We start from the raw sequence: 27,569 nt of genomic DNA, 5'->3' as shown, positions 1-27,569 counted from the left end.
AAGAGCCACACTCAAGGGGCCAAAGAGCCGCATGTGGCTTGCGAGTCGCAGTTTGCCGACCACGGCTCTATCCACTGAGCAACGCCGGCTAGGGCCAAGTTTTGTGTTTATTTACACCACCCACCTGTCTATGCAAGTCTTACATCTGTGTCTCCCGCCTCCAGTGCAGTGCCGTATGCTTAGTAACTGGTCAGAGGCTGTTTGGGGGGGATGGTGTTGAAGAGGCATGTTTGTTGTTGGGGGACAGGGATTCTAAAACTCAGCGCTGACATTCCTGTCTCATTGCAGGATTACCTGCTGGCTGGGGCTGATATCATTGAAACAAACACTTTTAGCAGCACTAACGTTGCCCAAGCTGACTATGGCCTGGAGCACTTGGTAAGACGCCCATTTTCCTTCATAACTAAGATGTTTGTGAGCGTTTATCACATTGCTTGTTGCTAGTGAGACAACCACCTGAAGCGAATGCCTACTTACCTGTAGTTTGTGCTCAGACGGAAATGGTTAGACTCTCGTCCGCTTATGAACATAGCAGCCCGTTCATTTTCCATCTGGCTTCTTTTATGGGCAAGTAATAATCAAATAAAAATGATGCTTATTATGCAGTGACTATCGATAAAGGCATAATGATTGGTTGTGTGCACTATTTTGTGAGGCCTTTTTTTAAAACTTCACCTGAGGATATGTTTATTGATTTTTTTTTTAGAGAGAGGGAAAGGGGGAGAGAGCAAGAGAGAGAGAGAAACATCGATGTGAGAGGGAAACATCTGTCAATTGCCTCCCATATGTGCCCCAACTTGGGTGGGATTGAACCTGAACCCGCAACCTGGGTATGTTCCCTGACCGGAAATCAAACCCGCACTCCTTTTGGTGCATGGGACAGTGCTCTAACCACTGAGCACACCGGTCAGGGCTTGTGAGACCACTGTTTTTAAGTATTGGGTGGTAGATTTGATTTCCTTTTTTTTTTTAAATTGTGGCAAAATACATGTAATGTAATTTTTAGCATCCCAACCATTTTTAAGTATAAGTTTAGTGGCTGGCCGATGCTCTATCCACTGGGCCAGACCAGCTAGGGCAACCTTGTCTCTCTTTAAATTGTAGGTAGTGCTTTGTGCATACTTGCTTTTATTTCCTAGTGAGAGGGTTCATGGACCTTTACCAAATATCAAGAGGTTAATAATCTACAAAAAGTTCAGAACCATCATTCACAACCATTGTTCGGTGAAGGAAATCAGGGCCTGAAGAGGTTCTAAGGGAACTGCCCGGGCTGACAGTGACGAGCTGGGCCTGGAAGCCAGGCCTCCTGTGTCTAAAGCAGTGGTTCTCAACCTTCCTAATGCCGCGACCCTTCAATACAGTTCCTCAGGTTGTGGTGACCCCCAACCATGAAATTATTTTCGTTGCAACTTCATAACTGTGATTTTGCTACTGTTATGAATTATAATGTAAATATCTGATATGCAGGATGTATTTTCATTGTTACAAATTGAACATATTTAAGGCATAGTGATTAATCACAAAAACAATATGTAATTATATATGTGTCTTCCGATGGTCTTAGGCGACCCCTATGAAAAGGTCATTCGACCTCCAAAGGGGTTGCGACCCACAGGTTGAGAACTGCTGGTCTAAAGCCTGTGCCTTTCCCATTAGTATTTGAACCTCATCCAGCATGGCCAGGGGTGAACCTGAGGAGGGGCGGTGAAGGATTAGAGAAAATAGACAAGAGAATACGGTTGGGACCAGGTGGATCACTGTGCCTGGATGAGGAAACAGTGACACGCCTGTAAGCAGAAGCTTTATTTATAGTCAGATTACACAAAGCAAAACAAGGGCAAGATGTTTACAATGTTCTTGCAAGTTTCAAGTCTGCTTCTTTCCTGTTGTTGCCATTCTCCCAACTCTGTCAAGCTTTGTTTAGGCAGCACTTGCTGCACCCCCCCACCCCCCCCGCAGCCCACATTCCTTAGCTACCTAGGACTGCAGGGTCGGACTATAAAGTCAAGCTTACATACAACCATAACCTTTTGGCTATAATTATGCTGGGAGGGCTTTGCCTTCCAAGCTGGGACTTGTATGTGGCTTTGCCATAAGTCAGCCTGAGGCTTGATCCTGTCCGAACGCTGTAGCCGCTCTCCACGCTATTCTTTTTTCTAAATCTCAAAACCTGTTGAGCGACATCAGCTTATTCTCTGCCATGCCAGAGGTCCCGAGGTTGTCCTTTTGCCGCCTCACTCATGGTTTTGGGGAGGAACCAAAAGCAGTTTCCAAAGATTCTGGCCTTTCCTGTGCCTTCCAGGCTGGGGTCACTCATGGGCCTTCTTGGCCAGGATTTCATTCAGACCTCAAACTAATTCACTCTCCATTTCCTTACTGAGTGACACTGGGTTTTAGAAGGTCTTGAGTTCCTTGTTCAGCACGTGGAGAAAAAGGAGGACGGGCTAACGTTTGCAGTTCTGTGCTAGGTCTACCGGATGAACACGTGCTCTGCGGCCGTGGCCAGGAAAGCGGCCGAGGAGGTCACTCTCCAGACAGGTGAGGAGCGAAAGTGTCCCCTTTTCCACAAAGATGGTTCCTTGGATAGTTTCAGCTGTAATGCGGTGAGAGAAAAGGATTACTTACCGAAACACTTTGAAGCCAGGCACGTGAGAATTCAGAGGTTTTTGGATTGGCCTGGTGATCATGGGTGTAGCCGCCCTGTATTTCATCATTTTTCCACTAGGATCCACGACAGCCCATCACCAAATTGTGCAGTAAAATCTATGAACCATCCCTCTGAGTGGGAGGAAGATTATCAATAAGCCTCTTGATCATTCAGGAGAGGGCGAGTTTTGCTGTCCAATGAATTAAGAGAAAAGTTTGAGCTTTTGTGCTTTTTGGATTTCAGAGTATTGGACAAAGGATTATAGCCCAGTATCCTAGGGAAATCTTAAACCTTATTGATTCACAACAAAAACCTGGAGCAATTCAGAGATTTCACACTTGTTTTTCTTTCCCAAAGGAATTAAGAGGTTTGTGGCAGGAGCGCTGGGTCCAACTAACAAGACACTCTCTGTGTCCCCATCTGTGGAAAGACCAGATTTCAGGAACATCAGTGAGTATTCGTCACATACAATCATTGCTCTCGAGCAGGTACTGCTGTGTTTTGGTAAAATGGGACCAGTAGTACCTCTATTTCAGGGTTATTGAGATTTAATCCACACGAAGGGCTTACAGCACTCCCTGGGATATAGTATACGTCTCAAAAGAAAGTTAGTGGTTCTGTGTGTGTTTTGTTGTGTGGGTTTTTTTTTTTTAACTTGTTTTCGAATGTACCTGGTGTATTCTTTATCAGCTATGGAAATAAGACCAATCAAACTAAAGCTTTAAAATGACAAGTTGAGAAATTATGGACACCCGGCCTTGGTCAATGAGAGAATAACCCACTAGACCTCCATTTTATTTATCACAAAGCAATCCAAACTGTATAAGCATATTAGCATTGTAAAACGATAAACTATCACATATATAAGCATACTTGCATTGAGATTTTACAAAAACATCTTAGAAATCTAGGTGAATTTCTTAAGCATGAGACTGCTAAAAACAAACAATTGAACTTTCAGAGCTGAATAGTCATGATACTATGAATGGTGATGGGTTATGTGTAGATGACAAGTTCAGGCAAGTGTAGCTTGTAGGGTTGTGGTCACAGGACTTGCCATGCCGTGCTTCCACACGTGGTCACCAGGGTGGCTCCCTCTGATGTGCTCGGTCTCGGCATGGCAGTGAGGAGCTCTCTCTTCCTTCCTCTCGTGCCGTGGAAGGTGAAGGACACGGACAGCAGCGTAACTCGCTGTTCAGGCCTCTCTGCCGAGTGGCTGAGCATCTTCTCTCCTGATTGGGCAGTGAAATGGGGAGAGGGATGGCCTCTCAGATGGAAATAGAGAGCTCATGGTGTTTCTCACAAAACTGTTACCTACACGTGATTGGACACTTTTGTTTGAGATGGAAATTGCCCGTCAGGCAGGCGTTTTCTCTGACAGAGTTGGTGTCAGAGGGCAGGAGCCGAATCCACAGAACTGCAGCCTTTGATTCTCCCGCAGAGAGTGAGAGGCTGTGACTCGCCCTGGGTGCCACGTTTCTGTGCGACTCCTCACACTCATCCCTGTGAATTGATCAAAGCCATCCCTGGAAAGAATGACCTGCCCTAGAGCTCTCTAAAGTACAGTAGGTCCAGGGCTCAGGAAATCCTGGCTTCCTGCGCGCTCGCTCTTTCTCGGCTCACACGTGGTGGGACGTGCAGACCTCGCGCAGGTGTTGAGGAGCAACTGTGTTCAGTTTCCTGGTTTAACTTCCATCACCACCGTATTTCTGCATTTGGTTTCTTACAAAAGGTGGCACTGTCCTTAAACGATGCGTCACAAACCAGCAGTATTTAGTTCACAGGTGCTGGGCCCGAACTCGGCATGTCCGGGCCATTCAGGGGATATTGACGGATGTCCTGGGTGTGGTTTATTTTTTGCAGCTTTTGATGAGCTCGTTGAGGCATACAAAGAGCAGGCCCAAGGGCTCCTAGACGGTGGGGTCGATATCTTACTCGTTGAAACTATTTTTGATACTGCCAATGCCAAGGTGAGTTAAGGGAGGAAAGGGGACAGGGTTGGGGGAGGGGGGGAAGGGCTGTGATGAATCCCTAATGTAGTGAGAAGACAATGATAGCTATTTTTTTAAAAAAAAATTTTTATTGATTTCAGAGAGGAAGCTAGAGGGAGAGAGAGATAGAAACATCAATGAGGAATCATTGAATCAATGAGAGAGAATCATTGATCCACTGCCTCCTGCATATCCCCTACTGGGGATCGAGCCTGCAACCCAAGCATGTGCCCTTGACCGGAATCGAACCTGGGACCCTTCAATCTGCAGGCCGACACTATCCACTAAGCAACCCAGCTAGGGCAATGATAGCTATTTTTAAAGTTAAATGAAATTCCTTTGTTTTATTTTATTCTTGACTATTTCTGAGGCCAGTAGAATGAAAAAACTTCAATAGGTTATCTTTTAAACTTTTTTTGTAAATTTATTTTAAATTATGAAAGTAAATATTTTCATGTATAGCTACTCTATGTGCATTTATGCATAGGTAATAAGTACATATACATGGTTCTAAATTCAAAAGACTCATAAATGTATGTAGTAAAAAATAATACCCTTCTACCTCCTATTTCCTGGGGACAATTACTTGTCACCAGTGTGGAGTCCTGACAGGTATCAGCATGGGGGTATGCGTTTGTATTCCTTACATGTGTGCAAAGGTACACAGGTATATGGAGTGAAAAGTAAAAGTCCTTATGCCTGTGTTTCTTATTTATTTGTTTGCTTATCTAATTTTTCAATTACAGTTGGCATATGTTATAATATCAGTTTCAGCTGTACAATATAGTGAGTAGATACTTATGTAACTTACAAAGTGATCCCCTCAATAAGTCTAGTGCCCCACCTGGCACCGTACACAGTTATTAAAATATTACTGACTGTGTTCCCTGGACGGCACTGACATCCTGGTTACTATTTTCTAACTGCCAAGTTGTGCTTCTTAACCCCTTCACCTTTCTTACTCATCCCCACCACTCCCTTCCATCTGGCGACCATCAGGATTGTGCATTGTTAGTTTTAATCTTTATGTCAAGTTAGCCTCCTAGAGATGTGCTCTTTTAAACCCAGTCATAGAGCAGCGCAGGTTTCTCACGCCCTGGCTAACACCATCTATTGTTACACTTGGGGATCTCCTCCAATTTGATGGGTAAAAAAACGCTTCCCTGCTATAGTTTTCATTTTGTATCTTTCTGACTAGAAATGAAATAGAGCATCTTTTTAAAGTTTTACAACCATTTAGATTTTCTGTCCTGTGATGTGTGTTCTGTGCCTTATTTCTGTTGGACTTTTGGTCTTTTTTATTGTCTTTCCCTAAGGAAATCAACGTTGACAGTGCTGAGTAGCTAATATTGTCTCCAGTTTGGTGTTTGACTTTCTATGTGGTGGTGATGGTCATATAGTTGTGTTTTGTTTTTTTTTAATTAGTTTTTTTTTAAATATCTTTATTGATTTCAGAGAGGAAGCTAGAGAGAGAGAGAAAGATAGAAACATCAATGATGAGAGAGAATCATTGATAGGCTGCCTCCTGCACGCCCCCTACTGGGGATGGAGCCTGCAACCTGGCATGTGCCCTTGACCTGAATCGAACCTGGGACCCTTCAGTCCACAGGGTGACGCTCTATCCACTGAGCAAAACCAGCTAGGGCTGATTTAGCTTTTTAATGGTATAAGAGAATTTTAATTTTGTGTGGTTGGATTTACAGATTCTGGGTGTGTGTGTGTGTGTGTGTGTGTGTGTGTGTGTGTATGTGTGTGTTCTGTTTTGGTGGGGAGGGAATTATATTTGCAAGGGCACTCCCCATTCCAAGGTAAGGATTAAGAAAAGGTCTCTTTTTATCCCTACTACTTTACATTTCATCAAATATTTAATTGTTTAAATGTTTTGGAAATAAGACCATAGATTCAGAATTTTTTTAAAAAAAGACTTTTATGTAACTAACAATTTGTACTTAATCCTTCACCTTTTTCACCCATTCCCAAACACTCTTCCTATCTGGCAACTGTCAAAAGCCTCGCCAGAAAAAGAGGTGCACTTGTGGGTGCAGCCAGCAGACCCCCCTCTGCAGGAGTAATGCAGAGGGGCCTCGCCAGCAGTCGGGTACCAGATAGTGCCCGCCCCACTCCAGTGCTGTAGCAACAGGAGTGCTCGTCCCTGGGAAGGTGGCGTCTGGGTCTCCCAGGTAGATGAATCCCCACTGATTTCACTACCAGATGCTCTGTGGGCTCCTCACCCCATCTCTTGCTCTGGGTTGGGGATCCCTCCAGCTTCCCAGCTGCCACTGCTCCTGGGAGTGGATGCTGGCCCTTTCTCCCAGTCTCTGTGGCTTCCTCTGTAAATCCTTTGTTACCATGTTTCAGTTCAGCTCCCTTCAGTGGGTTATTCAGGTTGATTGCTCTGTAATTGAGCTGTAAATCCCGCCTGGGGCTGGGAGCAGGTGAGTGGCGCTCCCGCCTCCTCTGCAGCCACCTTGGGACCCACTGATACTCTCTTTCCCTGACAGGCAGCCTTGTTTGCACTCCAGAACCTTTTTGAAGAGACCTATGCTCCCCGGCCCATCTTTGTAAGTCTAAAGTGTTGATTTTTGTTTTTTTATTAATATTGTCATTTGAGGGTAGGGGTTTTTTTTTTTGTTTTTTTCTTGCATGGAACTACTGATAGTATCTTTTAGGAACCACTTACTTTTAAGTTTTCTGTTCACCTCCCTCCTCCCACCACCTTGAGACAAAGAACATGATTCTAGAAGTGGTTGATGGAGGCAAAGTGGTCTGGCTGAATTGTCTCCTGAAGCCAGAGGCTTAGGGAGGCACTCTCCTTAGGACCCTGAGGGGTGGCCTTGCATGCTGGCTGTGAAGTTCCCCGCACTGAAGACAGCAGATTGCCAATTTATTAATCAACTAGAGGGAGGCCCAATGTACGAAATTTGTACTCTGGGGTGGGGGGAGCTCCCTCAGCCCGGCCTGCACCCTCTCACAGTCCGGGAGCCCTCGGGGGATGTCCGACTGACGGCTTAGGCCTGCTCCCCAGCAGTGGGACATCCTTAGCACTGCCGCAGAGGCAGGAGAGGCTGCCGCCATTGCCACTGTGCTCGCCAGCTGTGAGTCTGGAGCAGGGCTTCTGGCTGAGTGGCCCTCCCCTGTGGGAGCACACTGACCACCAGGGGGCAGCTCCTGCATTGCGCATCTGCCTCCTCGTGGTCAGTGTGCATCATAGCGACCGGTTGTTCAGCTGTTCGGTCGATTTGCATATTACCCTTTAATTATATAGGAAGGATAGGCAGACCCACCCCAGAGTCCCAAGGTTCCTTGAAGAGAATAAATAGAATCAAAACTAGGGCTGTGTCACACAGGAGGCTCATGGGAAAGCCTTCTCTAGGGAGACTGGATGTGTGAATTCTGACGCTGCTCTCGTCATGGCTTTTGCCTGCCTTTTCCTTGCTCCCATGGCTCACCAGCTCCCCCCTCACTCGGCATCTCCCTGTCCTGACCATTTTAGAAAGTGCTGCCTTTGAGTCCCACAGTTCTCTTCCCTGTAAAGGAGCACAGGAAGTCAGCTTGCTCCTCTTATTCTGGCCTTGTGACTGAACTCTTCATGTGAGTCTGTACTGTTGACTGAATTTGCTTTGTTAATTCAGATTTCAGGAACAATTGTCGATAAAAGTGGGCGGACACTTTCTGGACAGACAGGGGAGGCGTTTGTCATCAGTGTGTCGCACGCAGACCCACTCTGGTGAGTCATCGTTCTTTCCCGCCTCCGTCCCTTTCGGGGGGTCTTCCCTTATAGTGTCAGATTGTGCCTGTTGGTTGGTTATTCCCCATTTACAGAACAACAGAAGCAGTCTAGCTTGGAATAAGATGGGGATTTTAAAGCTCAGATTTTTATCTTTAAAATTAACATTCTGTTTTCATTCTATTTTAACATTACCTTTTCCATAAACGTGCTATTTATTTCTTCTGTCCAGAAGCTGTGCTCACCCTTTCTCTTTCATTCTCTCTGTTTCTGTCTCTTTGTCTGTCTCTGTGTGTGTCTCTTTCTCTTTCTCTCCCCACCCGCTCTCTCCCTCTCTCCCTCTCTCCTGGCTTCTTGTTAGCCTTTAAGACTCATCTTGAGAGTCCTCTTCAGGGAACCTGCCTTCTCTTACCAGCCCAGGCTGATGTTGCTCTCTACCCTCAAGGTTCTGGCTGGTCTAATAATCAAACAGACATGAGACAGGTTAGCAAGGAAAATGACCAGATTTAATACATATGTAGGGATGTGTGGGAACCCCGCGTACATGAGAGTCAGAGACAGAAAGGAAACGGGCACAGAAGACACTCTGAGTGGGGGGTGAGCCAAGGTGCCCGGGGCTTCAGATGTTCATTTTGGGATGATGACGAGAGCAGATACTTAGTAAACAGATGTTTGTCCTGACATGTATGTGGGTCAAAAAGAAAACAATCCACATCCTACAGAAGCACACCTTAGGGTGACTGGCTCTGAACCCTCCCACCCCATTTCAGTTGCTGAACAAAAGCATTAAAAATAGCATTGATTGCAGCTGCGTAAAAGTGCTTTGAATCAAGGATTTATTACCTGCTTGGTTTTAGTTTTATTCCTTTATTATAACTTTTCTACGCATAAATGTTTTGAATAGAAGAGGATGCTTCTGTTAACTTCTTTTTGTCTTCACAGCATTGGATTAAATTGTGCTCTGGGTGCAGCTGAAATGAGACCTTTTATTGAAACAATTGGCAAATGTACAACAGCCTATGTTCTCTGCTATCCCAATGCAGGTGTGTATTTCAAGGGAGCTGCACAGGGGGAAACCCAAATACATGGACATGCATGGTAGGGTAACAGATCTTGATGAAAGAGTTTGTTCTATAGGCTTGGTATATAGCTAACACCCAGTAGGATTTCTCTAAATAAAGAGTATCTGGACCTGGACCACTGTTTTCTTTAGACTTGAACGCACAGGTTGGCTCAGCCTGAAAGCGGCAGAAATGGACGGAACTCGGAAGAATGACGCCTGGTCCCGTCACTGAGCAGAGTTCACAAAGAGCAGGCAGAGAGCCTTGTAACTTATTACCGCTTTCCCTTCTGAAAGTTAGGACTTCTAGTTTACTGTATGTAAAAATTACCGAGAGATTTGTAGGTAATTCTCAAACTACCCAATGACATAATGGTAATTCATTTGGGTTAGCCAGATTTCCTGGTGAATGTTTTTTTTTTTTTTTATATGTTTTTGTTGATTTCAGAGAGGAAGGGTGAGGGAGAGATAGAAACATCAATGATGAGAGAGAATCATTGATTAGCTGCCCCCTGTATGCCCCCTATTGGGGATTGAGCCCACAACCCAGGCATGTGCCCTTGACCAAAATTGAACCCGGGACCCTTCAGTCTGCAGGCTGACACTCTATCCACTGAGCCAAACCAGCCAGGGCTCTGGTGAATGTTTCTGAGCACTGCTTAGCTACTTAGGACTAAAAAGCATTTCCCAGCATTTTTTTCTCCAAATGTATACATTTTAACCCACAATAAGTTTTATTTCTCACCAGGAGCAAGAAACTGGAAGGGGATAAGAGATAAAATAGGACATTGGATAATCACCTACTAACGTCTTACTTGGGAAACGTTATTTGAAAGGAGACTGGTTGTGTTTTGTGTTTTTAATTGCGTGTCTGGTGCTCATTAGCTTCAAGGACATAGTACTCCCCCACCCTCAGCCCCAGCAGCTGGGTAATGAATGAATTTCCTTTCTGGGAAGGCGGCAGGGAGTGGAGGCTCTGTCCCACAGAGTAGTGATGCTTTTCTTTCAAATGGAAAAGAAATAGTGGATGTTTATCTTCCTCTGTGACTTTTGTTTTTGGTGTAGTGTCTTTACTGTGTTTAATTATAATGCTCCATTTAATTTAAATATAAAATGTCCTAAAGCCTTTACAAATCCAGTAATGGTTGCAATGCCCTTTCTCAGGTCTTCCCAACACCTTTGGTGACTATGAAGAAACGCCGAGCATGATGGCCGTGCACTTAAAGGTCAGGAGTCCCCTCTTTCACTTGGTTGTTAAGAGAGAGGGAAATGACATTTTAGATTTAGAATATTTAGAAGCATATTTTTTCCCCTAAATAAATTCCAGTATATGTGCTATAATGAATAAAAGCTTAGTTATTCCTATTTAAGATGGTGGCAGTGGAGGGAGAGGCTGGCTGGCAGCCTCCTCCTCCCCTGATGGTACCGGTGGCTGTTGGGAAATTCCCAGTGAGGTCCAACTGAAGCTACTTGAACTTGACTCTCATACAGCCCTCCCAGGGGGTGGCTCCTTACTGCCCATCGTCACCACCACTACCCCCCATTCTCCTTCCCTCCCATATACCTCCTGTCTGGGAATCCTATACTACCCACTACCTAGGTCATGAGCCCATACTACCCACCACCCACCCTATTACTAACCCCGGTCTCTTCCTTGTTCCTTGAATCTGTAGCTTCTGGCTCATTGACATTCTCTCCTAAACGATTTCTGACTTAATTCTTATAATTTTAATACCTTATGTTGGTGCTCTTGTCAGTGTTCAGACTTCTCAGTTGCTTGACTTCCTCTCTTGTCCTGCAAACTAGCCTGTGGTTAAACCCCAGACCCACACTGACCTATATGCAGCCATTACCACCTGGGGTTGTTGGAGGACTTGAAATGTGGCTATTGTGACTGAGGAACTGAATTTTTAGTTCTTTAAAATTTTTAATTAATTTAAATGTAATAACTTTATGTGTTATTTGAAAATGCATTATCTAGTTCATATTCATTCAGCGTAGCATATGGGCAAAAAATCTTTATTATGATCAGATAAGCAAGTAAACATTACATTTTAAATGGGATAAAGGATTTCGTAGTATCTGAACTGTTTTAATGTAATACCTGGGGCATTAAAAGCTTTTTATCTAGAGTTAAGTGTTTTTAGCTCTCTTTTTAATGTAAAGTTGGTTCTTCAGGAAATGTAGGATTTTTTCTGCTGAGTGCGTAGTGGTGAGTTTAGAATTCAGATGAACTCCCTAGAGTAGTGGTCGCCAACCGGTGGTCCGTGAGGTCCGAAAGGTTGGCAAACGCTGCCCTAGAGCTTTCTTTTCCTGAATGCAGGGCTTTGCTATGGATGGCTTGATCAATATCGTTGGTGGATGCTGTGGTACGACACCAGATCACATCAGGTAATAATCACCTCTAAATGTTTTCCCTTTTGGCATGGCATGAATTGTGTCCTCTTCAGATTCGTGTGTCGGGGCCTAAATCCCCGCTCCTCCACCTGTGGCTGTGTTGGGAGATAGGGACTTCAAAGGGGTAACTAAGGTGCACAACTCAGCCACACACAGCAGCCAGGTTTAAACCCTGGGCAGGCTCACAAAAGCTAGGCTCAGTGGTTCATTTCCTGCTCGACTGAGAAAACGAAAAGGTGTAATTGCTGCTGCACATTTGGAACTAGGTATGTAATTACGTGCATAATTGTGCTAAATAGACTTAATTTCATAGCCGGAAATTAGTTTAATTTTATTTTATCCTGAATTAATGGGTATAGTGTTTTCTCTTTTAACTCAGGGAAATTGCTGAAGCTGTAAAAAACTATAAGCCTCGAGTTCCACCTGCCACAGTGTTTGAAGGGCATATGTTATTGTCCGGTAAGTAATCCAGACATGGTTTGTATGATTTCAGAAATGGTTCTCTTCTTGTTTCAATGTTACCAAAGGTGAAACAAGAAGAAACCCATTTAGATACGATTTTTAAAAAGAACTTACGTGTAAGAATGAAAGAATCTATTTTTTCAGATTTGAATTTCTTGTGCTATCTCTAAATTGCTTTAAAAACAATCTTCAGTTAGATTTTAAAAGAATGACATCAAACATGCTCTTTTCAGTTGTTCTTTATAAATTGCATACTTGTGAAGAATGCAGTTTGAAAATCAGCCACTTCACATTCATAATAGATGAGAAGCGCTTTGTGCGAGATGCTTCTAGGGCTCTGATACGGGATCTCCTTAGCGGTTAAAGCTGTGCCCTGCTGCCTGCCCTGTAGCCTCAGGGCTTCACCTGGGACCAGGGATACCCTGGGGCTGGCAGGGGTAGGGACGAGGCTGTAAAGGTCATTATTAATGGAAAGAGACTCACAAGCCCGAACTAGGATGAAATGGTCCCAGTTGGTGAACAAATACTCATCCGTATTTGTGATTTTCCTCCTTCATATCTGTCCCTTCTTCAGCCAGGGCTTTGGCAAAGGATTCAAAGCCATTTTTTTAACCACAACAGCTATGATTGTTGGTCTGATTTTGTGTTTGCCACTGTATCTAGTCTCATTTTTACAGTAACGTTAGGGGACAGATACTTGTACTGACTTGGTTTTATAAGCTCAGAGGCTGTGAAAAGTCACCTGAGTTGTTCACTGCGAGGCTGGGAAGGGCTTGAACCCGGGGCTGGCTGTCCTCAGAGCCGCCTGTACCCCCCTAGCGAGACACAGTAAATATGACTAGAGCAAAACAGTTAAAGACCTTTATTGTAGTGATAACTTCACACTGTGTATTGCTTTTCCCTCAGTGTAATATATCTATATTTATTATCCAGTTTTGCCCCTAACAGTAAATATGACTAGAGCAAAACAGTTAAAGACCTTTGTTGTAGTGATACTCCACACCGTGTGTTGCTGTCCCCTCAGTGTAATATATCTGTATTTATTATCCAGTTTTGCCCCTTGGTTGGCCTGTAGCAGGGCAGATGTCATTACCCCTCGGCAAATAAAGGGGCAGAAGCACCCAGTGGCTGTGCCCACAGTCAGCTCCTGAGTGTGAACCTGCCCAGGAGAACCTCCCGTCTCACAGGGCCCAGCCTGGGCTCTTCCCGCCCCGGTCAGCCTTGCTGGCTGCGTGCGGGTTCTTGGACTTGGATCGAAGAGACGGGAAAGCCAGTGGATCGGCTTCCAGCTGCTGTCTCGTGACCAGCTGTGGAGCTGCCGTCTGTGTGGACAGCGCGGAGCAGTCCTTGTGATTCTGACATCATGGCTTTTGCCCCAGACTCTTGATTAAACAGGGAAATGATGGTATTTTTTTCTTGTTTGTCGGAGCTGGTATGAGTCAGCTCTTTAGAGAAATCGGCAATTTGAAGTCCTGAAGTATTTCTTACTTGAATGTCTGGTTGTAAATGTGGCTGCGACATGTAGTTTACTTTCCTTGGAGAAGGTGCTGGTCCTGTTTCCATGTCACATCTCGTGTCTCATCCCATGGGCACAGAGACTTTTTACTTTCTTATGAAGATATTTGTGTCCCGCCTGTCTCATGTCACCGTATGTATTTTCAGAAATTTTTCAAAGTGCTTCTCCTCTTAAGGTCTAGAGCCCTTCAGGATTGGACCCTACACCAACTTCGTTAACATCGGAGAGCGCTGTAACGTGGCCGGATCCCGCAACTTCGCTAAGCTCATCATGGCAGGAGACTATGAAGTGAGCATCTCAGTGCGACGCAGGCATCTGCCGTGTTTGTGGCTAGACAGCAAGTAAACGAAACGGCTTTTGATAGCGTTTGACCGGTTACTAGCTGAGCTTCTGGCAGTGTGAGAACTGACGTGTTTGCAGTGGGCTGGGCTGGTAGGAGGATGAAGCCTCGAAAAATCCAAGCTGCTCTTGTTGTTTGTCAGAAAGTACTGCACTTGGGCCATGAGTGGGATGAGCTGGGAGGGACCCAGTTCTAGCTATTGCTATTAATTGGGAAGTAAGTTTAAAATTTTGTGAATACTCTTCATTTTTGTTTCTCACAAATCCTTGTGGGGAAGTGAAAGCCAAGAAAATGTGAAGTCCTCATGAGCACATCAGGCAGTGCTTAAGGTGGTATTGCTTCTATTAGCTGCAGACTGAAATGCATACGCAAACACAAAGAAAGAACAGGCCTGCCTTGGGACGGTCACATGCTCCTTTAGCCAGAGTGCTTTTAAGCTGATCCCTCTGTGGATGAGCAAAATGTAATCCAACCAGAACCAACCCGAAACATCCGGATGGAGTGTTTTTCTTACGAAAATAGGAAGTTTAAAATGGAGTCTGGGCTTTAATGATGACTTATCAAAATTCTCTCACTTGAGGTTTTGCAACTTTTAGGAAATAGATCTTCCAGAAACCCCTACCAACGTAGACTTTGTTTTAATCATGAAGAAAGGGCCCATTTACCATCCTCTGTGGAGCTATTGATTGCTCCTCCATGGCCTCTTTCCGTGGCCTGGGAACCTGGTTCCTGACAGTTCCCGTCAGCCCTCTTCCCTTCCTTGCACTACTGCTCACGGCCACGTGGGCCTCTGTCATCGTCCTCCCCAGGTCAGAAGCTTCCACCGGTGGCCTTTCGCATCCGGGATAAAACCCAAACTCTGCAGGTTGTCATTCAGCGTCTCCGCTTCGGCCCCAACTGCCTTCCCTTCCTGGGTGTCCCATGAGGCTTGTTCAGGGTGCTCCCTTCTGAGTCCTCGTGACCTTCATGCTGTGCAGGGTCTTCAGTTGGCAATGTTTCTATTTATGTTTTTGTTTGTTTGTTTTTTTATGACCATTTTGTGGTCAGATTAGTTCAGGTTACAGAGGGCCCCCACTCCAGGCTGAATTTAGATTCTTTATGGCAGGAAAGTGGCCTCAGTGGATTCTGGGTAGTGAAATGAGGCGAGGGGAGAGAGTTTAAGGTTAATCTCCGGTGCCTGATGGGAGGAGAGTAGGCCTAGAGTCAGGGAGGCTGGCCAGTGGGCCGTGCGTCACTCCAGAGGCCTGCTGGGGATGGCGAGGGATTCCTTGGTCAGCCTCTCTCCACTCACCTTCCTCATGCTGCTTCCTCCTGCATTCTTCCCTCAGGCAGGCCTGAGTGTTGCCAAAGCGCAGGTGGAGATGGGAGCCCAGGTGTTGGACATCAACATGGACGACGGCATGCTGGATGGTCCAAGTGCAATGGCCCGGTTTTGCAAACTCATTGCTTCCGAGCCTGACATTGCCAAGGTTGGACACCATTTTTCTGCGTCAAGGGCATGTGCATGTCTTGCTCTGTCACTCGTTTAACTTTGTCATCTGCCCCGTTGATCTGTCATCTATCTCATACACTGGTTTTCTGTTTTCCCAGTTAAAAACCCTGAGGCTTCTGATGGTCCGTTTTCTTGCTCGGTGTTAGCTCATGATAAAAGCCAGGCTTCCAAGAGATGTGACTTCAGCTTGGCTGTTTTCCAGGCTTTTGGAATTGGTCACAAGAATGGTTTGTGTCCTCTGATGTCTGGATAAACTGGAAACCCGCTTTCTGGATAAACTGGAAACCTGCTTTCCATGTCTCTGAAGAATATACTTACCCTTCCTACAGAATCATTCATTCCTTTCCTATTGATAACAATAACAATAGGGGATTTGTAGTCTCCGCTCTGGTGTGATACCTGTGCTTTGAGGGGTCCAGAAAAAGGAAATTCTTTTGACATTCCAAAGACAAAAGGCTCTATTAGGGTGAAAATTGACCTTGGTCAGGGAAGATTCTAGCCTAGGACATGACTACTACCACAAACTGCTTTTAGTTAAAAAGTTCTACCTTCAGACCATCCTTTGTGGTTACTTTTGGTCTCTGAGTTTGTAAGGCTGCCATGCAGGCCTCCCCTGGGCTTGTCATTAGTGTGTGGCTTGTCAGGTTTAGTGTGTGGTCCCTTTGTGTCCACAGTCTGACTTGTGAATTGTGAAGATAAAAGTGCCTTGTTAACTGTGAAGGACCCCATGTAACTTAAGGCATTATGAATGACTTAGTGTTCTGATGGCTACAGTAATTTTTTTCTTAATCTTTTCTGGTTTTGCCCTTCTGTTATCAGTGGGGTGCCCTCTGAGTGCCCACCTGTTACAGATCAAAGTGGAGTTCTTGGGGTGCCGCTGGGAAAGAATTTCCTGAGGCCCCTTGGAGGATGGGATTTTGTGGAAAGCTTTATTGATGGTGTAAAATTAAGGAGGTTCCCCTCCGAGATCCCACCCCCCTCCATCTCGCTGTGGAAGAAGTCCAGTCTTGCCCATGGTTTCTGCTCCATGTTGAAGTCCACATCTGGCTAGCTCCAGTCCAAGGCATGTGGGGTCTGCATGTAAGACTGGAACTACTTAGAGTATTTTGGGCGTTAAGAACAGGTGCAGGAAAGTCCTGTCTCTTGTCACACTGTCCTTTGTTTATTGTTTCCCCAAGGAAGGAAGGGGGACTGTGGGAGTCCTGGAAGGGAATTTGTGGCGACTTATCTTTCTGTGATTTCCTGCCCTGCCACCTCAGGTGCCCCTGTGCATTGACTCTTCCAACTTTGCTGTGATCGAGGCCGGACTGAAGTGCTGCCAGGGTAAATGCATCGTCAACAGCATCAGCCTGAAGGCAGGGGAGGCCGACTTCCTGGAGAAGGCCGGGCTGGTCAAGAAGTTCGGCGCCGCCGTGGTCGTCATGGCCTTTGACGAAGAGGGACAGGTGAGTGATTCCTTTTGTCCCAGCTCCATTGTGTCACCCGGGCTAGACAGAGCAGTGGTGAGAGCTGAGTCCAAAACAGCCGTGTGTGTGTGTGTGTGTGTGTGTGTGTGTGTGTGTGTGTGCGCGCCAGCCATAATACCATGTATCCATACACATACATGTACGTGTACAGCACACTTGTATCTATATACATGAACATTTGATATATAATAAAGTCTTTACATCAGTTGAGAAAGAATTATTCGGTAAGTGCAATTGGAAAAACTGGCTTTGGGTTTGGAAGAAAATAAAGTTAGAGCCCCATTTCCCCCCATATACTAAAATAAAGTCTTTATCAATTAAAGATCTAAATGTAAAAAACAAAGTTCTAAAGAATGTATGGGAAAGTATTCATCTAAACTCAGGAAGGCAGAAAGAAAATGGGTAGAGCTGTCTGTAAAAATGTAAACTTTGTATGGCGAAAGGCATGGCACTGTTTGCAACGGGAGTAATAGCAGTGGGTTAATGTCCCTAATATGTAAAGAGTTTCTATAAGTCATAAAATAAACGCCCCCCAATCAACGTAATAGAATAATGAATAGCTTTGGCGGGGTCGCTCAGTTGGCGAGCGTGTCGTCCTGATACACCAAAGCTGTGGGTTCGATCTCCCCTTTCCTGGTTCCTCCTTGGGTCTCCTCTGTCCGTGGTGCTCTGAAGTCTTCTGGCGATGAGCCGTCCTTTATGTTGAGCACTCAGCCAGCCCTCTGTAGGAATCCCCTTGAATTGTGTTATCCTCTCTGTGGCATGCATACTATGCAGATATTAGATGTTTTGCCTATTTTTTTAATTTATCCTCCTATTTTCCAATTCTGGCATTTGCTCTGCTCATCTGTTCCTAGATGTATTTTTAAGGTAGAGCCAGTGGGATTTGCCGTGGGTTGTGGGCTGTGAAAGGAGGAAGAGTCAGGGGTCTTTGCCCAGGGCAGTTGCCAGGAGGAAGGCTGAGAAGCAGGCGTGGGTAGGAAGGACGGGCCATGTTTATGGGGCATGTGGGCTGCACAGCTAGCTGTGCAGGTGATTCTGAGTTTCATGGGCCAAGCCTGGCTAGAAGACAGGGTTTCCTTACTGGGGAATTACCTGTAAGCAGATGGTATTTAGACCACGGTGATGAGCTCAGTGGCTGTAGTGGGGGGGGCGGGGGGGGGGGGGGGGGACTCAGGAGGAAGTCTGGGAGCCACTGCGCTCCAAGGCCAGAGAGAGAAGGAGGCCCCATTGTGGGGGTTGGGAGGAGCAGCCTGTTTGGTGGGAGGGGGACCAGAAGGGAGGCTTCTCTTGGCTTCTAAGTGAAGAACAAGCTTCCAGAAGGGTTCGATGAGCTATTTTAGAGAGTTGTGGGCAGATCTAGTAGATGAGACCAAGAATTTACCACTGAGTTTAGAAAGCGGGGAGTGAAGGATCTTGCTGTTCTGTTTCCAAGGAGATAAAAGCCTAATTGGAGGGGGTTCAAGAGAGGATAGGAGAATTGGAGCCAGTAGGTGTGAATGGCTTTTCTGAGGAGTTTTGCTATAAGGGGAAGAGGAAATTGGGTGACACCAGAGAGGGACATGAGGTTAACAGGGTGTGTGTGTGTGTGTGTGTGTGTGTGTGTGTGTGTGTGAAGACAGACGTGTGACAAGATGGTTTTGTAAGCTGATGGGACTGATCTGATAGAGAAAAGGGGGCATTTGCTAGGTCCCTGCCCTTGTGAGTCGAGGGTTGCCATCAGTCTTCGCATGGAGAGGAGACAGGTTGCTCGCAGTCTGGAGGGAAGGCAGGGAGGCGGCAGGCAGGGTGTGAGAGCACAGATGGCAGGCAGGCAGGGAGCCGGTCGTCTGACTGGTGTTTCCTCGGTGCCGTAGGAAGCGAGGTCGCGCTGAAGGAGACTGGAATGCCGTGTGCTCCCTAAGAGGAGCTGCCTGCTTAACCTGAGTGTAAAGCAGAAACTCTCCCACAGGGAAAGGTGCTTGTACTTTTAAAAACACGCACACCCTCTGGCTCCATTTTCTGACTTTTTAGCTCCTTCGGTATGGAGTCTGGGCTTTAGTAATTCTAATACCTTGGAATTAGCAGTTGATCTCAGTTAGTCCTCAGAGCCACCAGCTGGGGTAGCTGTTGTCCTGTTCACTGTGGTTCAAGGTCAAGTGTCTCGGAGGAGACTGAGGTAGGTCTCCACGTCCTGGGTTATCCCGTGCTTTGTCAGCGCGGCCGGTGCTGCATCGGGCCTGAAAACAAGCTTTCCCATTTAGGTCGAATGTGACCACAAATAAGAAGGTAGGACATGTTCACTTGCCCGTTATGCCTCTGATTTTAGCATAATTAAACATAGATGCTAATTATAGAATTGTGGTTTTGAAAGTTATAAAGACCAAAGCAAAAAATTCATTTACCCGCAAAGTTCAGAAACCAACAACAGGGATATTTTGGGATAAAGGCCTGCCTCAGTTGATGGAGGTCTCCTGGTGATTCGCCTGCTTGGATGATGCCTCTGTGGTGGGGAGAAAGCAGCCTTTGAATTGAGAGCCACTGTTGCAACTAAGCGAAGCAGAGCGTCTCACCTGCCTCTGTTTCTGCATCTGCTGTGGTCTCTGGTTTATATTTGTGATGCATGTTACAGACCAAACTGCAAGGTCAAGGCCAGATACAACAGAGGGGCTGGATTAAAGCAAAATGGAAGAATCTCCATGTTTCTGGTTGATGTTATTTTGATCAACTGTTCATTTTAACACTAAATAACAAAATACAGAAGAACACCTTTATTGTTGAAATTTCTGTGGGAAGAATAACTTTATCACTACTCAGTCTCTTGATTCAATTTTCCTTTACTAATTGAAGTGATTATTTTCATATGACAATGTTTTTTTAAATCCTCAGACATGCTTATTGATTTTAGAGAGGGAAGGGAGAGGGTGGAAAGAGAGAGAGAGAGAGAGAGAGAAAGAGAGATAGATGTGAGAGAGAAACATTGATCTGTTGTCTTATCCACACCCTGACCATGGATGGAACCTGCAACCTAGGCATGTGCCCTGACCAGGAATCAAACCTGCAAACTTTCAGTGCACTGGACCACACTTCGACCAGCTAGGCCACACCTGCCAGGCCTCATATGACAGTTTGTGATAAGGTTCCTAGAAATAAAATTATCACATAATAGCAGAATAGACTATATTATGTTTTGTTTGTATATGTGTAGGTTACATAAAAGGATAACCATTATCATTCTATAATGCATCCATTATATTCAATACATTTTCCTATGTTAAATTTATTTGAAAACCATTTTCCAGTTTATGGAGAAATAAAGCCCCATTGGGATATTGATTAAAATTTAATTAATCCTAACCTTTAAAATAATGAAGAATTGGTGTCTTGCCACTATTTAGATTTGTAATTCAGGAAACGTATGTCTTTCCAATTACTAATCAATAAGGTTTATAGTTTTCCTTAAATAGGAAAGCTCAAGATCCTAGGTATTTTGGATTGTTTTGCTGTTGTGACTGGCTTATGCTTCCGTTCAAATATATTTTCCTTCAGCAGTGGTTTTTTTAGATTTTCATTTCATAACCAGCCTTTTCATTCAATTTGGATAAATTGATCCTGTTTTCCAGTTGAACATGTTGGGATTTCCTAGGGTATGCACCATAATATTATAAGTAGTCCCAGGACACTGGAGACAGTAGTTCTTAGTTTTCCGTTTGGTTTTGCTTTGCTGAAGGCAATTGCCCTGAGCCTAGGAGTTGATCCTCACATTTCCTCCTCTGACCCTTTCTGAACCTAGTGAAAGTCTGACATTTTGTAGTGGCTGCAGGGAGGCCACCACTCCTGGCTAAGATGACATGACTGAGTGTTCCTATTCTTGGGCGTTCCTTATCAGATGGGTTCTATTTTAAATTCTCTGTGCGTAAGAAACAGACTTATCCAGATTCCCCCCAGAACTGGCAGTTTATGGCAGGGACATGCAGAACATGAGCTGCTCTTGGTCCCCAGCCCCCTGGCCTGGGTGTTGGTTGTCTCACAGGAGTCACAGCAGAGAGGAGTCTTTAAACCAGTTCCCCCTCGGAGATAATTTGAGGAATGATTAGAGGCTGCTTGGCATTTTCTGTTTAAATGACAATCTCTTGCTCCTTTTTCCAGGCAACAGAAACAGACACCAAAATCCAAGTGTGCACCCGGGCCTACCATCTACTTGTGGGAAAACTGGGCTTTAATCCAAATGACATCATATTTGACCCTAACATCCTCACCATCGGGACTGGGATGGAAGAACACAGCTTGTATGCTGTTAATTTTATCCATGCAACCAAAGTCATTAAAGTGAGTCTGGGTGATTTCTCTCTGCACAGGACATTGCTCACATCTACCACGTGGCTCCAGTGAGTCGTTTGAACGTCATGAATATGTATTTATTGGCTGGGAATGTCGACATTCTTGCTCTTAGGTAGTAAATTGGTTTTCTGAAATTTAGGGCCCTTTATTATTTTTCTTTTATGTTATTTTGAACTGAAGCGTAACACATACTGCAGAATATATAAAAATAGGGTATAATAATTAATTCTAAGGCATACAGTAGCTCTCATTCAGGTCGTGAGTAGAACAAGCAAGGCTTTTCAGTGTTTCCTGATTCAGTATTTGTGGTGTCTAGTAGAACAGAATCACCACAAATAATGAGAATCCACTGTATAAAGAGTTGTAGTTTAGTTATTCCTGTTTCTGAGCTTAATAGAAATAGAATCTAAGATTCTTATGCCTTTTTCCTCACCCAACTTTCTTTTAAAGATTCACCTGTGTAGTAATAGCTGTACTTTGTTCATTTGTATTAATATATAATATTCCATGGTGTAACTGTTCCATAGTTAACTGTTTTGTTGTTGACAGACAGTTGGTTTGTTCTGTTTTTGGGACATTGCGCTCGATGCTGTGTGAACATCCCTGTGTGTGTCTTGGGCACACGTGCATGCGTGTGTCTGCAGTGTATGTGGGAAGCGGAGGGTTGGTCGGAGCAGACAGTGGAAGCTGTCTCCCTAAATGCTTGAGCTGGTCTGTGCTTCAGCCAGCAGTTCCACATAGATGCCTGGCCTTGAACGTGATGTGCTTTTTTTACTCTCCACATGCTTGAGCTGGTCTGTGCTTCAGCCAGCAGTTCCACGTAGATGCCCGGCCTTGTTATAAGGTGTGATGGCAACCTTGAGCTTGATGTGCTTTTTTAACTCTCCACTCTTTTATGTAAAGATTAAGGGATGTCATTGATGCTTTTGGCAAAATGGGGGAATCTTTTCCCTTTTTTATTTTTTCTAGCAAACGTTACCTGGAGCCAAAATCAGTGGCGGTCTTTCCAACCTGTCCTTCTCCTTCCGAGGAATGGACGCCATCCGAGAAGCCATGCACGGGGTTTTCCTGTACCACGCCATCAAGGTAGGGAGGGCGCCTGCTTCCTCCGCAGCCAGCTTTACCCAGGCCAGGGGCTTGCAAATCCGCAGGCCATCTGAGCCTGCTGCTCGTTTCTGAGAGTCCAGTCTTGGTGGAGCAAAGCCGCAGCTGCTCCCTTATGCGTAGTCTGTGTGTTTCTGTGCTACAGCAGCAGGGCTGAGCCCTGGCGACAGAGACATGGCCTAAAACATTTTCTTTCAGGCCCTTTAGAAAAAGTGTGCTGACCCCGGTGGAGGGTGTCCCTGGAAATGCTCACTGTTGTCTGTGTTGCCCCCAGTTTGGTATGGACATGGCGATCGTGAATGCAGGGAACCTCCCCGTGTACGACGACATCCACAAGGATCTCCTCCAGCTCTGCGAGGACCTCATCTGGAACAAGGACCCCGAGGCCACCGAGAAGCTCCTGCGTTACGCCCAGGTAGGAAGAGCGCGTCTGACGGCGACTTTCCTGTCTGAATTGATGGCTCAGGCCTGGTTATGAGACCCTCCTTGTAATAGGAGCAAGGATCTAGTCACGGCTTTGGATCGTGGAAGATTTGTATAGGGCGCTCCAGAGAAGGCGTTGTGGTGAGGCGAGGGGAGAGAAATAGGCCACATGTACGCTGTTCAGTATTCTGATGTTTGTTTCCATTTATTTTAAAACGTGAAATTAATTTTTCTCATACCAAAGTAACGCAATTCTAGAAAATTTATAAAACAAGCTATCTCTACATGCTTGTTTGGTAACCTATTTAGCATAAAAGAAGGATAAGACATAGTTTTTTGCTGCCAAATAGTTCAGTAAGGACCTGTTGTATCCATCTCTCTGTCCTCATTTCCGTTAAGACTCATGGCAAAGGAGGGAAGAAGGTCGTGCAGACCGATGAGTGGAGGAGTGGCCCCGTGGAAGAGCGCCTGGAGTATGCCCTTGTGAAGGTGAGCTGTGGGGCGCTGCGCAAGGGGGAGCTCCAGGGCCGAGGCCCCTCATCCTGCCTGAGATGTAAGGGTGGGGCTCCCCACACCCCTTCCCAACCCCCGCCCCCTCAGGCCCACTTGGCAGTGTCCAGAGACATTTTTGGGTGTCACAACTGGGGTGGGAGGTATTACTGGATCCAGTGGCTAGGGATACTGCTGAACATCCTACAGTGCACAGGCCTGCATGACAAAGAATTATTCAGCCCCAAATATCAGCACTGCCACACTTGAGAAACGCTATCCTAGACCAAGTTGCTGTCATTCCATCAGAAAGCAAGTCCTGGCTCTTCTGCTGGTAATTGTAATATCAGGCAAGATTCTCAATCTCTGGGCTTTAATTTCCTCATTTGTGAGTCTGGAGAATTTCAGAGTTCTGTTTTGGGGGGACGCTAGCATTTAACTTTGAACTTCAGATTCACATGTTTCAGGTTGTGGAACTAGCGAGCCACAGCCAAGGATCTCTGAGCTGGCGGGGCTGGAGGATGGGGCTCGATCACTGGAGGCTGGACAAGTCAGCAGAGGCTCCCTGGCTCTGACCTTTGCCTACAGGTCCTGCCCCTTGTCTTTCCTACCCAGCCCCTAATGTTGCAGAGAGAAGTGCGGATTTCACAGGAGCTATTCATTAATGTGTAATCTGTTAAACCACGACAATAAAAAGTGTATTTTATTATTAATTTGAACTTTACTTATTAATGCTCCTTCTCTCACTCACAGCTCGCTTTCCTGAGTACTTAGTGTCAAAAAAGCCCTTCATCACTCTGTGTAGGCGTCTCATTTAATCCTTGGCGTAACCATGTGAGGCAGGTACTATGTGATCCTGTGACTTAGGAAACTGAAGCTTAATGAAGCCCCTGGATTGGCGATAGGAGCCAGGATTTGCAAAACCTGTACTCTAAGCATTTCCATGATTCAAATCATTTGTTGTTGGCTGTTTATATTTAAGCCACTGTTTTGTGTGATTTTTCCCTTATTTATTTATTTATTTATTTATTTTTTGCAGGGCATTGAAAAACATATTATTGAGGATACCGAGGAAGCCAGGTTAAACCAGGACAAATACCCCCGCGCTCTGCATATAATTGAAGGGCCTTTGATGAACGGCATGAAAGTTGTTGGTGATCTTTTTGGAGCCGGAAAAATGTTTCTGCCTCAGGTTGGCAAAAGATGGGGGGACATTTTCACAATTGAAAGAAAACGTCTTTGTGTTTGCAACATATTATTGAGGATACCGAGGAAGCCAGGTTAAACCAGGACAAATACCCCCGCGCTCTGCATATAATTGAAGGGCCTTTGATGAACGGCATGAAAGTTGTTGGTGATCTTTTTGGAGCCGGAAAAATGTTTCTGCCTCAGGTTGGCAAAAGATGGGGGGACATTTTCACAATTGAAAGAAAACATCTTTGTCTTTTAATAAATGTGTTTGCGTCTATTTTAATTTTGACAAGAGCTCAGGGGCACTGAGATCTGGCCATTTGTTTCACTAAATGTATTTAGGGGGAATGTCAACAAAAATTCATCGTTAGGGTGGTATGGAGGTTAGAGGTCATCTGCCAATAATTAGCTTCTAATCTTCATGTGTGATCTTCTGTACCACTTCTTACCCCCAACAACCTCTACCTCCCCCCACATTAAAATAAAACCCAAGATGAATGTAAAGTTAATAATAGTACCAATTTATTTGACTAACCGAAATTCACCTTTTATGCTGCATGTTTTGTAAAAGTTATTACCATTTTAAATAGTGACGTACATTAAATATGTTTGGAGCAAAACCGGAACTCTCAGCCGCTACTAACCACAGCAGTAAACAACTAGTTGTTCAGCTGTCTGGGTTTGGGGCCTACAGAAAGCTCCTGTGTGGCTGAGCTGAGGTCACAGCATGCACCCTCACTTCATGTAACATTTCACAAGTGGCCAAGAGCAACCACTGAGGTGGTTCCATAAAGATGTCTGGCTCTGTGTGTTTTTCCCAGGTGATAAAGTCAGCTCGGGTCATGAAGAAGGCTGTTGGCCACCTTATTCCCTTCATGGAAAAAGAAAGAAAAGAAGCTCAAGTGCTTACTGGCTCAGTCGAAGAAGAGGCAAGTCGTTTGTCGCGGCCTGTGGTCCCTGCGAGGAACTCCTCGAAGATTTACCGGAGTGGAGTAGGGACTATGGGGCTTGGCTGTGCTTGTCATTGAGGTGAAGTAGGGAAATGATCTCTGCCGTGGACAGGCCAGAGTTGGTGGGAGCGTCCCATGCACCAAAAGGTCGCCGGTTTCATTTCTGGTCAAGGGCACGTACCCGGGTTGCGGGTTTGGTCCCCATTTGGGGAGCATACAGAGAGCAACCAATCATTGTTTCTCTCCGTTGTTTCTCTCTCATGTAGATGTTTCTCTCTCTCTCCCCCTTCCGCTCTCTGAGCATGCCCTCGGGTGAGGATTTAAAAATGCCAGCACTGGTCAGGCGCTAGAGAACTAGGTGGTCTGCTCTGAAATGACCACAGCCACGTTTAGCTACTTGTCTTGCTCTCCAGGATCCTTACCAAGGCACCATCGTGTTGGCCACCGTGAAAGGCGACGTGCATGACATCGGCAAGAATATCGTTGGAGTCGTTCTCGGCTGCAATAACTTTAGGTGAGTCCCCCTGCCTTCAACCGCTTTCTTATTTAAAAATAAAAGCATTAACAGGGTCATTCTTTAGTGGGTGGGAGGGTCTGGCAGTGGATGTTAGAGGCTATTTTTAGTGTCCTTTTGCTGTGTTTTCAAATTTTCGACATTGAACACACCTTTTCAAATGGTATGTTAGTAATGGTCTAACCTGTTGTACGTTCAATAAGGACAAAAAGAAAAGTAAGAATTATTCATGAGGGTCACAACAACCAAGAGGCTTCCTGAGAATTGACCTGGGGCCAGGGGCTCTCGTAACCAGAACACCGGGCTCCCACCATGGCCAGAGGCATCAGTGAATTGCCCTGCTTCAGAGCTGAGACCTGCTAGGACTGGCTCAGCGGGGTTTGATAGAGAGGTCTGACTGTACAATTCCCTTTTCTTTGCTTAGACAGCACCACCCAGGCTTCTTGGTAATGATGGATCTAGAGCTGGGAATGTATACAAGTAAAATCCCTTTCTGACACCTCGCATTATGGTGACTAACTGTGCAGCACAAAGCTATTTCCTTGTGAGAGCTGATGACCTTTAGTAAGTGCGTGTTTTGCTCCAATTTCAACAGGTTCTTTATAATCAAAAGCCTAATGTAACGAACTAATGCCGTCTCTGGTCCACGTCCAGCCAACAGCCCTTCTGAGTCACAGAGAGAGACTTGCTGCAGCGGCAGCTGTGCCCCTGAGGGTTTCCTCTGCTGTCAGGGGACAGTTAACCTGAAAGGCCCCTGTGTCCTCTCAACATGCCTCTCCAGGTCTGAGTTCAGGCTGGTTAAATGCAGCTAAGGAAGGCTGATCATCAGCTATGAGCCATGCATTATACTTGCGACACCAGAATGATTCTGTTGACTTGACTCCGTTCAAGGAGTTTACTGTTTATCAGGCTAAATGGCCAGGCACACATTCAGCTGTGGTCACGGGACAAGAACTGTTGAAAAGGGGACTTGTAGGTAGTCTTCGTATAGCGTTCTTGAGCTGTCCTTATCCTGTGTTTATCACTTTTTGCTTTGAAAAGTGAATAAGTATCGAGGAATGTTTTTCCTGCAATGGAGGTATTTTAAGGGCCAGGGCGGGCTGTGGCGTTCCTCCAGGGCCCGGCAGTTGTGAGCGCTGCCTGTTAGACCCGGGCTTCCCTCCAGCACACCCAGCTCCTCGGTCTCCTGCATTGAAGCCCTCTCTGCTAGCAAGTCTAACTGGAGAAACATCTGCTGATGAAACTTTGTTTCTTTTACAAAAACATAGTGAATGTGCACACTTTTCTGTCAGGTCGAACACCCCTTGGGGTCTCATGCCTTATACCATGGACTCCTGGCATTGGTGAGTTTGACTTTGCAGTGTCAGCTAGTGGACACGTGCCCCGGAGATGTGCCTCGTAATCAGATGTACTTCTGAGCACCAGTGGCCTAGGCTGGGTGCTTGGGTGAGTCACCCAGCTAGTGAGTGAGTCTAGCTAA

General features: G+C 45.5%; 1 protein-coding gene across 1 annotated transcript in view; it reads left to right on the top strand.

Annotated features, from left to right (window-relative positions):
* The first annotated feature begins 314 nt into the window (after positions 1–314).
* The window catches only part of MTR (5-methyltetrahydrofolate-homocysteine methyltransferase), a 40,404-nt gene continuing 13,149 nt past the window's right edge, over positions 315–27,569 (top strand). The window contains exons 1-20 of the mRNA XM_014529294.1: positions 315–378; positions 2,458–2,538; positions 3,005–3,097; positions 4,511–4,617; positions 7,140–7,199; positions 8,271–8,365; positions 9,308–9,408; positions 10,590–10,651; positions 11,749–11,816; positions 12,202–12,281; positions 13,976–14,088; positions 15,469–15,609; positions 16,892–17,077; positions 21,227–21,406; positions 22,388–22,504; positions 22,797–22,937; positions 23,345–23,434; positions 24,474–24,626; positions 25,447–25,554; positions 25,989–26,089. Coding sequence (XP_014384780.1) covers positions 2,478–2,538; positions 3,005–3,097; positions 4,511–4,617; positions 7,140–7,199; positions 8,271–8,365; positions 9,308–9,408; positions 10,590–10,651; positions 11,749–11,816; positions 12,202–12,281; positions 13,976–14,088; positions 15,469–15,609; positions 16,892–17,077; positions 21,227–21,406; positions 22,388–22,504; positions 22,797–22,937; positions 23,345–23,434; positions 24,474–24,626; positions 25,447–25,554; positions 25,989–26,089 — 2,057 coding nt within the window. The 5' untranslated portion in view covers positions 315–378; positions 2,458–2,477. The remainder of the gene's footprint in view (positions 379–2,457; positions 2,539–3,004; positions 3,098–4,510; positions 4,618–7,139; positions 7,200–8,270; positions 8,366–9,307; positions 9,409–10,589; positions 10,652–11,748; positions 11,817–12,201; positions 12,282–13,975; positions 14,089–15,468; positions 15,610–16,891; positions 17,078–21,226; positions 21,407–22,387; positions 22,505–22,796; positions 22,938–23,344; positions 23,435–24,473; positions 24,627–25,446; positions 25,555–25,988; positions 26,090–27,569) is intronic.

Source organism: Myotis brandtii, unplaced genomic scaffold, assembly GCF_000412655.1.
Source record: "Myotis brandtii unplaced genomic scaffold, ASM41265v1 scaffold679, whole genome shotgun sequence".
Taxonomy (NCBI): domain Eukaryota; kingdom Metazoa; phylum Chordata; class Mammalia; order Chiroptera; family Vespertilionidae; genus Myotis; species Myotis brandtii.
Note: the sequence above shows the minus strand (reverse complement) of the source record. Positions and strands in the feature narration are given on the sequence as shown.